The sequence below is a fragment of the Saccopteryx leptura genome, chromosome 4 (assembly GCF_036850995.1).
Source record: "Saccopteryx leptura isolate mSacLep1 chromosome 4, mSacLep1_pri_phased_curated, whole genome shotgun sequence".
Classification (NCBI taxonomy): Eukaryota; Metazoa; Chordata; class Mammalia; order Chiroptera; family Emballonuridae; genus Saccopteryx; species Saccopteryx leptura.
In genome coordinates, this window is record NC_089506.1 from 103826101 (window position 1) to 103840964 (window position 14864).

Genomic DNA, 14864 nt, shown 5'->3' on the forward strand with positions numbered 1-14864 from the left:
GCTTTTCCTAAATTTTTTTTGAGTATTCACAGAGCAACTCTGATTTATAAATTGGGTACTTCATAAATAATAAATATATACTGTTCACAAAAATTGGGATATTTTATTGTTTCATATTCATTTTGAAATATCCCCTAATATTTGTGGGCAGTATAGTAATATATTTGGTATACTTTTTTTTGGGCATCTTTCAGTGTTCTGATAACTATTCAGGAGTGTTACCTGAGCCATTGCTTCTTAAATTCTGGTACTCTTGTGAAGAATTCATTATTTTTATTTCCAATATGTCATAGATTGATAATTTTTTTAAAAAAAGTAATATAAATCAAAATGAAAAAATAAATAAAAAAATCATACTAGATATAGGACCAAACCTTTTATTGTACGCTTCAGCAGGTATAAAATTAGTGTCAAATTGCTATAAAATGTTTACTCTCAATTTCGGTACTTATTTAATTGTGGACTGATAACAATTCACAGATCAGTATGAAGCATTTATCTAGAATATGTAGTTAGTTACAAATCAGTGTGTTTTATTTATGGCTTTTTATGCCAGCCTGCCTGCTGCCTACCCTTCTTCTCTGTTTCCCTTCTGAGGAGGGTTACAGAAGGAGTAGACAGTCATGTAAGTTAACCCTAGAAAATAAGACTTTGTAGTAACAATTCACAGTTTTGATGGTGTTACATGGATAGGTAATACCATATATCACATAAAACTAGAGCTGAGCAAATGGTTCTTGAGTAAATGCCATTCTAAAGTTTTCTTTTTTCCTGGATGTATCTGCACATTTATTCTCTTCTAAGTAGCAGTCTGATCATCTATTCCTTATCATTTCAACTTTCTTTTATTTGCTTTTCCATGGAACTTGTCGTGGCTGCCTTAATCTCTTCTATCTCAAAGGAGCTTTTAATAATCTTCTTTTGGGTTTTGTGCTCTTTGCTGATAGCTGAAGATTTTATTTTTTCAGTTCTTCAGATAACTGTCTGAGTGGTCCAGCCTGTTTTTTTTGGAATGAAACCTATAACTCCTTGGTTGCTGGACAGCCTATGTATGGATTTGGTGACTGTCCTGGGGGGAAGTCCAGGATGAAAAGTCAGTCCCAACAGGAGAGGACAGTGCCCATGTGGGGGAGTGGGTAGAGCTTTGGAGATGGAAGGAGGTTGCATACAGGCAGACTGTGTCAATAAATTAAAGATAAATGGATCCCAGTGATAAATAAGTGACTATCAAAGAAGAGTTATAAACACGGAAAAAAAACCCCAAAACTCTGGATGAACCTATTGGTTTTATCTTGGAATTAGAGAAATTAATGTGAATTTATGGTTTTAAAAACCATATAGATAGGGCCCTGGCCAGTTGGCTCAGTGGTAGAACAACAGTCCCACGTGTGGAAGTCTCAGGTTCTATTACTGGTCAGGGCACACAGGAGAAATGACCATCTGCTTCTTCATCTTTCCCCCCACTTCTACTCCCTCCCTCCTTCCCTCCCTCCCTCCCTCCCTTCCTCCCTCCCTCCCTTTCTCCCTCCCTCCCTTCCTCCCTTTCTCTCCCCTTCCCCTCTCCTGCAACCATGGCTTGAATGGTTCAAGCAAATTGGCCCCAGGCACTGATGATGGCTCCATGGCCTGCTTCAGGCACTAAAATAGCTCAGTTGCTGAGCAACAGAGCAGTGGCCAGAGCATCACCCTATAGTGGGCTTGCTGAGTGGATCCCAGTCCAGGTACATATGGAAGTGTGTCTCTCTGCCTCCCTGCCTCTCACTTAAAAAAAAAACAACCCAACCATATAGATAGATATAGAAATAAATATATATGTATATGGCTCTCATACTTTTTTTATTTTCTTGATGATAAATGATGTAGACATAGGTACTTAGATATAGGAGAGTATGTTGAAGACTAGTGGATTTTTTTCCTTTTCAAATTCCAGGGAAATAAAAAGAAGTAATTCCTTCCAAAAGATATATTAGTGATTTGGTGTAGAACTTATAATCTATTGAATTGAAATGTTTGCCCTTTGAAAATGAAATAAAATGAATTTTTAAAATTTTGATTCACTTTTTTCTATTCTTTCCTTTGTAGTGTCTCTAAATTCTCTGACTTACTAAAAGGATTTGATACCAGTACCAAAGTTGATAATGCTATGTCAAGACTATGGAAGAAGTATGATGTGTTGCGTGTGCTCTACAGCAAATTAGAAAGGTAAAGTAAAAATTTTGTTAGGATTGCGACCCTGATTTTTTATGTCATTGTTCGTGATTAGATTTCATCTTGGAACTATTACATATTTAGTAAAATTATTAGGTATTACCCCTTAGACTTATCCCCTTTGTTGTTAGTTTCTTATTAATTCTTAGCTTTTTTATCTAATTATATGCATTCTGATTGATTGTTCCTCTAAAATTGTTTTCCTATCTTTTCATATTTCCCTTTGTCTTAAGCTTAGTTTCCACTTTAGCCTTCTTTGACAGTAGACTTCTAGTCCTAAATGGAAGAATGACCTAAATTTAATCTCCTTCCTAATGGTGTTATTCGATTTAGAAAGAGAAGCCATATTGTCATTGAAAGATATATGTATCAAGTCATGATAGTATTACCCAGTAGTGGTTTAGGAGATGTTTCATTACTTACTGTTCAACTGGGAGAATGATGAAACTCAGATAAACTTGAATTAAAATTTTAATATACTTTTCATCCAAGTCCCCATTCCTACCTAGTACAACAGCCTTTAATTTGGCCTATGCTTGTTGTTACTGTGTTCATTTGGGAGATAGAATATGAAAGTTAAAGTTTTAGCCAAATAAGCAATTGTAAAGGGAGAAGGGAAAAAGAGGCATGTCCTTAAATACCCAGAGATGTTTCTGTTTTTCCTTTTCTTTTTGGTTGGTATGTCAGTCAAACTTCAGCGTGTGATGGAGAAGAGGAAAGTGGAAAGAAAGCTCGAAGATTAGCCTAGGATTTTTTGAAAGGGTTTTTCTTGCTCTAGTTTTTTATTGTAATATGGTAGGATTAATCATCATTTTCTTCTTTGTATTTCTTGTGTAAGGTAGAAGCTCTTTGTACAGGAAAAAAGGGAAAATATTAAAAATATTTTTAATTATTAAAAAATGAATTAAGGAATTTGCATAAGGAATGTGAATTGTAGAATATGTGGAAAACACAGAATGGCATAAATAAGAAAATTTGAATGAAATATGAATGACTCAGACCTTTTTTTTTTTAATTAAATGACGGGCAGGGAGGCAGAGACAGGCTCCCACATGCGCCCCAGCTGGGATCTACCTGGCAAGCCCCTACCAGGCGATGATACTCTGCCCAGCTGGGCCACAGCTCTGTTACTAGGCATCTGAGCCACTTCAGCGCCTGAGGCTGAGGCCATGGAGCCATCCTCAGCACCCGGGGCCAACTTTGCTTAAACTGTTTGAGCCATGGCTGTGGGAGGGGAAGAGAGAGAGAGATAGAGGAGGGGTGGAGAAACAGTCATCCTGTTCTCCTGTGGCCCTGACCAGGAATCAAACCTAGGATTTCCACACACCAGGCTGATGCTCTACTACTAACCCAGCTGGTCAGGGCAAATAACTCAGACCTTTAACCCTGGAGATAATCAGTATTTCCTTTTTTGAACATTGTTTTACATAGAGTAGATTGTATTGTATATATAATTTTTGTCTTGCCTTTTTTTTTAACCTAACAGGGACTTTATTACTACTTTTCTGCTCCTTAAATTTGTTTATAAACTTTATTTCATATCTTGGAGCTTATCCTAAGAATATACTAAATACAAAAATGCTTTAGAGATTTTTATCATAAAATTATTTATACCACTGAAAAATTAGAAACAGCATATATGCACTACTGAAATAAACAATAAAATTTTATAAATATAATCTAGTTATTAAACATTATAAATAAACTAGAAAGCCCGGCAGTCATACGAAATGACCGCTGTTCTAGGTATTATAAATTGTAATTAAAATGATTTGTGCAAAGGTGTCTGCTAATTCAAACTGAATTACCCAGGGCAGGCGGCGAGGACGCCCCTTTGCTCACTGCCCCATGGCATTTCCCCCTCCTACTTGCTTAATTGCTTAAAGTAGAGTGCAATGAAGGAAACCACTGGCGGTACATTTCTTAAGAGCCACCGCTAGCTCAATAAATAAAGGTGATTTAAATAATAAAATGTTCATTCACATGTCAAAGATCTCTTTGTACAGAACATTTCTTGTGTAGATCTTTCCATCATTTTTAAGCTCGCCTTGCAGAGGACCATCAGTTATTTTTAATTTTACATCTGTTCTTTCACGAACTCTTGAACAGGCAACATAAAGTTGACCGTGTGCAAATGCAGGCTCAGGTAAAAAAATGCCAACACGCTTAAGCGTTTGGCCCTGAGACTTATTGATGGTCATAGCAAAGGCAAGTTTTACAGGAAATTGTCTACATCTCAGTTGAAACAGCAACCCTGTTTGAGATGGAGCCAAATCAATTCTTGGAATGACATGTATTTCACCTTTAGAGGAGCCAAAGACTTAGCTATTATGACATTATTTTTCAATTGGAGAACCTCTAGTCTTGTACCATTGCAAAGACCCCTTCTGGTGTTAAGATTTCTTAACAGCATAATAATTGCTCCAATCTTTAACCTCAATTTGTGAGGTGGCATGCCAGAAGGCGGGACTATTTGAATGCCATGGCAACTTCACCCCATTGGCTAGTACAGTTACGCAAGCAACCAATAAGCTATCGGCGACAGACAGTTTAGCCACATATAATAAAGAAGTTAAAATTTGAGGAGTAATAACATTATGGAAAAATTCTTTCAATGTTAAATAAATAAAGCAGGGTATACTCTATATAATTGTAGGAGAAAAACCTAGACACTAATGCGTTGAATGAAATGACTAGAAAGCAGTGTACCAAAATGTTGACTTGAAGCTTTGTGTAAATAAATTACATATGTGTTACCTATTAAAAAATTAAGCAAAAACTCTCTAAGCCAGTATTTAAAAATATCTATTCTGTAAAGACGTACCTCAAAATCCAGTTCCAGAAGTAATCACCAGGTTATTTTTAGATAGACATAATTCTAGGCAGAGTGATTAGTATTTGTACAAAACCAAAGCGGTAGCTTGATGTGTTTTGATATTGCTATTGGCTGACAGGTAGGAAGGAATTAGATTGAAAGTGAATTAGACTTTGCCCTGCAGGTGATGGAAAGTCATTGAATGAGTTTAAGCTAGGGAGGAACACAGTCATCTTTGGCTTATAAGGTCATTCAAGTCTTAATAAAAGGGATTAGAATTTTTATTGACGTAAGATAATTTAGTGTTTACTGGCCTTGAAGTGTATTGGCAGGGTTTAAAATTTTTATTTGTGCTTTCTTCTGAAGTGTTTGGGAAGGTTAACTGTGATACCAAAGCCTATTTATTTCAGGATACACTATATGTGCATATATGGCAGCATGCTGTAATGATTATGGTAACTTTTGAAAAGCTAAACAGATCTAGGTATGAATATTAAATTTTTCCTTTTCTGTGTGTGCTAGGGAAAGATACTTAACTTCTCTAGACCTCAATTTCAATCTTTAAAATATAGCTAATACTTTCCTTTTGTGGTAATTATATGAGTTAACTAAAATAATCTTACTGGTTATCTTGCCTCCTAGAACATACTGCTTTATAAACAGTTTTTAAAGCTCCTATTAGATATATTGGTGCTGTCCCATAGAAATATAATGCAACCCATGTATTTTATTTAAAAATTCTTTAATGTTTATTTTATTGGTTTTACCTCTGTTCTTTGGGTTTGATGCTCTAACCAATCAAGCTGTTTAGCCTGGGCCAAGCCATGCATTTAAAATATTCTAGTGGTTACATGACAAAAATAAAGGAAACAAGTGCAATAAATTTTAACATTTTATTTAAACCATATATCCCATAATATCTAATTTTAACATGTATCATTTACACAAAAATTTGTGCACAAAGATTCATAGCATTATTTACACTAGCCAAAAAGTGAAAACAACCCAAATGTCCATCTATTGATGAATGGATAAACAATGTGATATAAAAAAAGAACAAAATGCTGTTATGCTGTAACATGAATGGACCTTGAAAATATTAACCCAAGTAAAAGAAATTAGACACAGAAGGTCACATATTCCATTAGATGAAATGTCTAGATAGGCATATCCATAGAGACAAAGGAGATTAGTGATTGCCAGGGAATGGGAAGTGAAGGGAATGGGGAGTAACTGCTCTTACGTATGGAATTTCTTTCTGAGGTGATAGAAATATTCTGGAATTAGATAATGGTGATGATTGCCTTAAAAAGTGAATATACTGAAAACTTGAATTTATATGCTTTAAAGTGGTGAATTTTATGTGAATTATATTTCATTAAGAAAACATGAAGCCAGTATAAAAGTTATTAATGAGATATTTTGCTTTTTTTTCTCTTACTAAGTATTTTGAATACTTCAGTGTATAATTTATGTTTATAGCACAACTTTATTTCAACCAGCCACATTTCAGAGTTTCAGTATTCATAGGTGCTTGTGACTACCATATTCAACAGTACACATTTATACTGAATGTAATTATCTTCACTGTATAGAATTTTATTCTGAGTTACATTAATTTACAAAATGATAAAAACAATTCATTTGACATGAAACATTTTTTATAATTAAAAAATTTCTTCTGGCCGGTTGGCTCAGTGGTAGAGCATTGGCCCAGCATGTGGAAGTCCCGGGTTCAATTCCCGGCCAGGGCACACAGGAGAAGCGCCCATCTGCTTCTCCACCCTTTCCCCTCTCCTTCCTCTCTGTCTCTCTCTTCTCCTGCTGCAGCCAAGGCTCCATAGGAGCAAAGTTGGCCCGGGCTCTGAGGACGGCTTCATGGCCTCCGCCTCAGACTCTAGAATGTCTCTGGCCCCAATGGAGCAATACCCCAGATGGGTGGAGCATCGCTCCCTGGTGGACATGCCGGGTAGATCCTGGTCAGGCATGTGCAGGAGTCTGACTGCTTTTCCATTTCTAACTTCAGAAAAATACAAAAAAACCCCAACAAACCCAACTCCTTCTTGATTACTGCCTGTCTTTTATTAAAATAGTTTTATCTATATAAATTTATTTTTTTGAGAGAGAAGGAGAAGAGAGAGAGAGAGGGAGAGGGAGAGAAGCATTAACTTCTTCCACTTAGTTGTGCCGCCATTGCTTTGCTTCTCATATGTGTCCTGACCCGGGTTCAAACTAACGACCTTAGTGTTGAGCCAGTGCCCTTGGGATTGAGCCCTGATTTGGGCTTGAACCATTGACCTTGGGGTCAGGTCAACTCCCTTGGGACTGAGATGGTGATCTCAAGATCAGTGATTCCGGGATTGGGCTGGAGACCCTGAGCTTGAGCCAGTGACCTTGGTGCTCCAAGATGATACTATATCCACTGTGCCACTGGCCAGGGCTCTATATAAATTTTGATATACATGTTTTTTGTGACTGGCTTCTTTCATTTAGCATGTTTTCATGGTTCATCCATGTTGTATCATGTTTCAATATTTCATTATTGTTATTATGGAATAATATACCATGTTTAACTACACCACATTTTATCCTTTCATCAGTTAATAGACATTTGAGTTATATGCCTTTTAAAGTAGTTGAGAGTATAAAGGAGAACAGTGTATATTTATAGAGTTTGTTATATTAACTTTCTTATTTACTATTTCTTGTTCTTTTCATTTGTTCTTGTTGATTCAATATACCATCTAGTGTCATTTGTTTATTTCAATACAGTTTTGATCCTACCCACCTCCTTTGTGCTGCTGTTGTCACATACATTTCATATGTTATAGGCCCAGTAATATAGCTATCTATATTGTGTTATACAATTGCCTTTTACAACAATTAGGAAAAGAAAGGAGAAGAAATATGAAACGACACCAATTTTTTTAGTAACATAATTACCTTTACCAGTACATTTGTTTTCCTTTTCACTGTCTTGAGTCACTTGTTTTCAGCTTAAAGAACTTTTCTTAGTATTTTTCTGTAAGAGGATTCTACTCTCAACAAGTTCTCTGTTGTTGTTTGAAAATGCCTTTCTTTCCATTTCCCCTTTGAGATATAGTTTTGGCAGATATATGATTCTTGGTTGACTTTCTTTTTTTTCTTCCAGCACTTTGTGTATGTAATCCCATTGCTTTCTGAATGTGACTGTTTCTGATGAGAAGTTAGCTGTTAATGTTATTAGGTTCCCTTGCATGTGATGGAATATTTTTTTCTGTGGCTGCTTTTAAGATTTTTCTCTTTGTTTTTCATCATTTTTACTATGGTACATCTGGACGAGGATCTCTTTGCATTCATTCAACTTGGAATATGTTGTGTTTCTTGGATGTGTAGAATAATGTTTTTCATCAGATTTGGGAAATTTTTAGCCATTATTTCTTTAAATATTATTTCTGCTCTCCCCCTCCTACAACCCTCCCCTTTTTGTATTCCCATTACCCTTATATATTGGTATATTTTTTTGGTGTTCTGCATTTCTGTAGGGTCTTCATTTTTTTTTTCCTTTTTCTCTTTGTTCTTCAGATTATATAATATCTTTGAATTTATCTTCAAGTTTAGTGATTCTTTCGTCAGCTCAGATCTACTGTCAAGCTCCCCTAGTGAATCTTTCATTTTGGTTATTATACTTTCCAACTCAGATTTTCATTTGATTCTTTTAAAATAGTTTATGTCTCTTTATTGATATTCTCTGTTGGATAGGACATTGTTAACACATATTTCTTTTTTCTGTAAGTCTTGTTTCCTTTAGTTCTTGGAACATATTTGTAAAAGATGCCTTGAAGTCTTTGCTAAGTCTGACATCTGGGCTCTATAAAGGTAGTATCTGTTGCCTACTTTTTTCCTTATGTAGAGGTCATAGTTTCATATTTATTTTTGAAAACTGGCATTTTTTATAACATTTTGGCAACTCTGGATAATGATTTTGCATCCTGGGACTTGTTATTGTTTTCTTGTTTGTTTAGTGACTTAGCTATAGTAGTTCAGTGAAGTCTATTTCTCCCGTAGTGTGTAGCCTCAGGTGTTGCTCCTTGGTGTAGCTTTGGACATGTATGAAGTCACTCTGAGGTAACGCTGTTTTTAGTTGGATTCTCTTTGACTGTCTTTTCCCCTATCTCTCTTGTTAAGCTAACTGCTCTGTTGGTGTTATACCTAGCTGTTACTTTCTCCTAATTGCTGAACAGTTGCTTTATTGTTTTTGACAATGCCCTGGGTAACAAATTGCTACATAGTTTGATTCATTTAAATTTGGCTCCCTTTGTTAAAGGAGTCTTTGAATCCAATCTTGAGGCCTATTCTGACCTCAGGAGAACTTTTCTTAGCTTTCCCCCACGCCTACCCCCTTTCCTCTTGTAGATGGTGTAGCATTTAAGTTGTTGCTCTCATAAAGCTACTAGCCTTGTCTTACTTTCTAATCACCAAAATCTCTGTTGTTTTCAACAGTGCTTTTAGTCTTGATTTTCCTCACACTGTTCCAGATGAAATTAATTCCCTTGGGGAGAGCTTCAGAGCTCTCTGTTCTTAAGGACTACCCCTCCCCTGGGCAATACTTCTGTGCCACTGCTTAGGAGGTCAGGGTGGAGACAGTGTTCACCTCTGCTTTAAGAGTGGGGTGCTCAGAAGAGGCTACAGTTCCTTGTCTTCTTCTCTGATTGATTGGAACCTCTGTCTTATCAGCTAACTGGGGCAAGGGAAGTCAGGGCCCCAGTATACTTTTTTTAAAATTTTTTTAATTTTTTATTGATTTTTAGGGACAGAGAGGAATGGTGGGTTGGGGGAGGAAAGAGAGACAGATTTGTTGTTGCACTTATTCATGCCATCATTGGTTGATTCTTGTGTGTGTTCTGACTGCAGATCAAACCTGTAACCTTGGCATGTTGTGATGACGCTCTAACCAACAGAACTATCTGGCAAGGGCCAGAGCCCCAGTGTTCTTGATCTGCTCTTCCTGGATCTTTTGCCCAATGAATGGGGCTAAGGGGGGGAAGGAAGCACCCATACCTCTTAGCTTGTCTTACCAGGGATAGACCCTCTGCAACACAGAGCTTGGGGTAATGAAAAATGCTGATATCCTACCCTTCCCAGAGATATAATCCAATGCTGGGAGCAGAGGAGCCTTGTGTCTTAACTGTACCTGCCCAGGCTAGAGCTTTGTGATACTGGACTAGAAAGGAAGAGAAAGTTAGTTTTTCTTTGAATTCCACAGACTGTCATTGTTCTTACCAAGATTTAGGAGAAATGTTTCTTTTTTTTGCTTTGTATAATCTTAGAAAGATTTCCAGAACTTCAACTGTTTTGTTTTTTTCTTTTAAATTTTTACCAACTCTAGTTATTATACTGCAAACTAGACTGTGGAGACCCTTATTTCATCATTCTGGGAGTCACTGTCCTAACGTATAGGTTTTATGGTACTTTTCATGTGTGTTATTTTTGTGAGACTATTAATTAAATAGGCTTTTATGACTTGATCTGGGATTCTAATGAGATCAAAATTCAATTACAAATGTATTCTGAGTTACAGATGCACATATGAAGTCAAATCCTTTTGTAGTTAGATATTTACATTAATGTGTGTGAAATGTCACAAATTGGAAATATCTATTTTAACTGTTTCATAATGCTATACGTTTTTGTTTTTAAAACATATACTTCCTAAGATAATAAAGCATGATGAAATTGATTTCTGAATAGTGAAAGAAATTACAAAGTAACTTTTAAAAAAATCCTTAATGTTAATATAATTATTGTTTTTTTCAGGACATGTGAACTTATATACTTGACACAACCAAGCAGTTTGTAAGTAGTTCAGAGCATGTTAATTTTCACTTTTTTTTTAAAGATTTTTCTGGAGTGATCCCAAACATGTTGATAATGTCAGGGTTAGTCTGATTGATTATGGCATGCTGCTTCATAAAGTAAGGTTACAGATTATATACCTTCTCATGAAGAAAAATGGTATGAAATACTTGCCTTTTACTATAAGGAAGAACTAATAAAGTGGAAGTAGATTCAGTGCAATGTATCATCAACTCTGGGAAAAATACAAATTCACTGACTAAATCTTTTTTTTGTACTTGATTTTAGACAGATAGAGGAAGAAAGATAGATAGATAGATAGAGAAGTGTCCATATCTTGTTCTACTTAGTTGGTTGCTTCCCATATGTGTCCTGACTAGGGATCTAACCCACACGTTGGTGTTTCAGGATGACATTCTTAACTGACTGAGCTAACCAGCCAAGGCCCATTGAATAAATATTTATTGAAGGTTTATTACAGATAGTTTATTTATTACCTAAGACTCAGAACATAATTTTTATGTAAAAATAAGTATGAAAATTTATATTAAAATTTCCAAATTATTTTTTTAATGTATAATACATGTTTCAACATTATACCCATGTAAGATCTATAGAGTTTTTCTTTGGAAGAATGATTGGTATATAAGATTTTCTGCCCTATTCAAATATTAAAATTTCCAAATTATTTTTTTAATGTATAATACATGTTTCAACATTATACCCATGTAAGATCTCTATAGAGTTTTCCTTTGGAAGAATGATTGGTATATAAGATTTTCTGCCCTATTCAAATAGTAGCATTGAAGATGATTGATATATAAAAGGAAATTGTTGTGCCTGACCAGGCGATGGCGCAGTGGATAGAGCGTTGGACTGGGATGTGGAGGACCCAGGTTTGAGACCCTGAGGTCACTAGCTTGAGGGTGGGCTCATCTGGTTTGAGCAAGGCTCACCAGCTTGAGCCCAAGGTCGCTGGCTTGAGCAAGGGATCACTCGGTCTGCTGTAGCCCCCTGGTTAAGGCACATATGAGAAATCAATCAATGAACAACTAAGGAGCCGCAACAAAGAATTGATGTTTCTCATCTTTCTGCCTTCCTGTCTGTCTGTCTGTCTCTATCCCTCTCTCTGACTCTCTCTGTCTCTGACACACACACACACACAAAATAAATGAAAGGAAATGGTATATTTATTAATCAACTCTGTTATTTATTAATTTTATTTGTTAATTCCAACAAGTAAATGAATATGGAAAGGTTAGTAAGACAAAATTAAATTGGTAAACCAGAATCAACCTAACCTCTATTTTTTCTGCTTACTGTGTTGATTTTAATTAGAAAACAAAGAGCAGAAAAGTACTAAGTAACTGGAAACCCAGTACAGTATAGTATACTACTTCCTATGCATATTTTTAGATTAGATATGACATATTCTTTTTTTCTTTTTAAGTGAGAAACAGACTCGTGCATGCACCCTGGCTGGGACCTAGCTGTCAATCCCCGTCTGGGATGGATGCCAAATCAACAGAGCTATCCTCAGCACCTGGGGCTGATGTTTGAACCAATCAAGCCACTGGCTGCAAGAGGGGAAGAAAGAAAGGAGGGGGAGAGGGAGGAAAAGAGAAGCAGATGGTTGTTTTTCATGTGTGCCTTGACTGGGGATCTAACCCGGGCCATCAGCATGCTGGACTGACACTCTATTCACTGAGCCAACCAACCATGGCCAGATATTCAATTTTTTAAAATAAAATGTTTATACTACGGGAGGAATAGAAATACCTTGGTATGAACACTGATTCAAAGTAGCAAGGTCATGTGTAAACTGTGCATTTAAAGTGGACTGTATTCTGTTGTGTAATCAACTCAGGTCTGTAATTTTAAAAACGGGAAAAAATCTGGTATAGTTGGGAAAGCTATTGTAAATTTTTTTTCTTCTTCCTATTTGTTTAATAGGATATCTACTGAAATAAATTCTGTGTTGGTGCTGAAAGTTTCTTGGATCACATTTTTACTAGCTAAAGGTAAAGTCATTATGTTTGTTACATGCTAATGTGTCAGTTGTAATAACTGATAATTCTTTTGGATTAAGCTCAAAGTTTTATTGAATTTAGCATGGCATCCCAAAACCCCCACCCCATCAATCCCAATTCTTTGTATGGCTTTTTAACTGTTAGCAAGTTCTTGTAATTTTGGAACTGGAAGTAACATTGGAACTATATCATTTATTTCTGTTTCTAATATCCTTTCTTCCTGTCTTTCTCTTTTTTAAAGAATAATCTTTATTCTTTAAAATTCTGATTTTCTAAAAATCATATGTACTTATTAAAAAGAATTAAAGTAATACAGCAGAATGCAAAGAAAAACAGAAAAGTAACCCAAAACCCATTCAGAAATAATAATCATTAAAATTATGGTATTACCTAAAGCAATATACAGATTTAATGCAATCCTCATCAAAGTCTCAATGACATTTTTTAAAGAACTAGAACATAAAATTATCAGATTTTTATGGAATCATTAAGGACCTTGGATAGCCATAGCAATCCTGAGAAAGAAAGAATGAAGCTGTGGGTATCATACTACCTGACTTCAAAATTATATTACAGAACAATGAAAATCAAAATAGGATAGTATTGGCCAAAAAAAAGAGACCAATGTGACAGAATTGAGAACCCAGAAATACATAAAAGCACAGGGGTATGGGCAAATACTTTTTGACAAAGGAGCCGAAAACAGTAGAGAAAAGAAAGCCTGTTTTATAAATGGTGCTAGGAAAATTGGAAAGCGACATGCAAGAGGATGAAACTAGACTACAATTTGTCAGAATTTATGAAAGTTAATTTGAAATGGATCAAAGACCTAAATATAAGATCTGAAACAATAAATTACATAGAAGAAAACGTAAGTACTAAACTTATGGACATTGGTCTTAGAGAAGGTTTTATGAATTTAACCCCAAAGGCAAAGGAACTAAAGGCAAAAGTAAATGAATGGAACTATATCAACCTAAAAAGCTTTTGCACAAAGATACTGCCAACAAAACAGAAAGTCAACCAACTAAATGGGAGAAGATATTTGCAAGCAGCAGCTCCAAAAAGGGGTTAATATCCAAAATATGTAAAGAACTCATACAACTCAACACCAAGGTACCAAATAATCCAATTAAAAATGGGCAGAGGACTGAACAGACACTTCTTTCAAGAAGACACACAGAAGGCGAATAGATATTTGAAAAGATGCTCAAATTTTACTAGCTATTAGGAAATTGCAAGTCAATACTATAATGAGATACCACCTCACACCTGTTAGAATGGCTATTATCAAGTGCTAAGAAGTTGTGGAGAAAAAGGAACCTCATTTACTGCTGGTGGAAATGTAAACCAGTATAGCCATTGTAGATAACTGTATGGAGGCTCATGAAAAATTAAGAATGGAATTATTGCCCAGGCTGGATAGCTTGGTTGGTTGAGCATTGTCCTGAGAACAGAGGTTGCCAGTTCAATCCCTGGTCAGGACACGTACAGGAACAGATTGATGTTCCAATCTCTACCTCTCTCCCTCTCTCTTCCTCTCTCTAAAATCAATAAAATAAACATTAAAAAAAAAAGAGTAGAGTTACCACATGACCCAGCAATCCCTCTTCTTGGTATGTACTTGAAAATTTTGGAAACATTTATTCACAAAATATATATACCTCTAAGGTGATTGCAGCATTATTCATGGTAGCTAAGATATGGAAATGACATAAGTCTCCTTTGATAGATGGTTGGATAAAGAAAATATGAAACATATATACAATGGAATACTACTTAGCTATAAGAAAAGATGAAATACTGCTATTTGCAACCACATGGATGGACGTGGAGAATATTATACTAAGCCAAATAAGTCAGTCAGAAAAATATAAGAACCATATGATTTCACTCATATGTGGAATGTAAAACTGAAACTCAAAGACATAGACAACAGTATGGTGGTAACCAGAGGGAAGGGGGTGGAAGATTAG

At 35.7% G+C, this 14864-nt stretch overlaps 1 protein-coding gene across 2 annotated transcripts in view; it reads left to right on the forward strand.

The window, feature by feature from the left end:
* The window catches only part of RB1 (RB transcriptional corepressor 1), a 196740-nt gene that overhangs the window by 51082 nt on the left and 130794 nt on the right, over nucleotides 1-14864 (forward strand). For both annotated transcript variants that reach the window (XM_066380876.1, XM_066380873.1), the window contains exons 4-6: nucleotides 2083-2202; nucleotides 10820-10858; nucleotides 12812-12879. In XM_066380876.1, the coding sequence (XP_066236973.1) occupies nucleotides 2083-2202; nucleotides 10820-10858; nucleotides 12812-12879 (227 nt within the window). The remainder of the gene's footprint in view (nucleotides 1-2082; nucleotides 2203-10819; nucleotides 10859-12811; nucleotides 12880-14864) is intronic.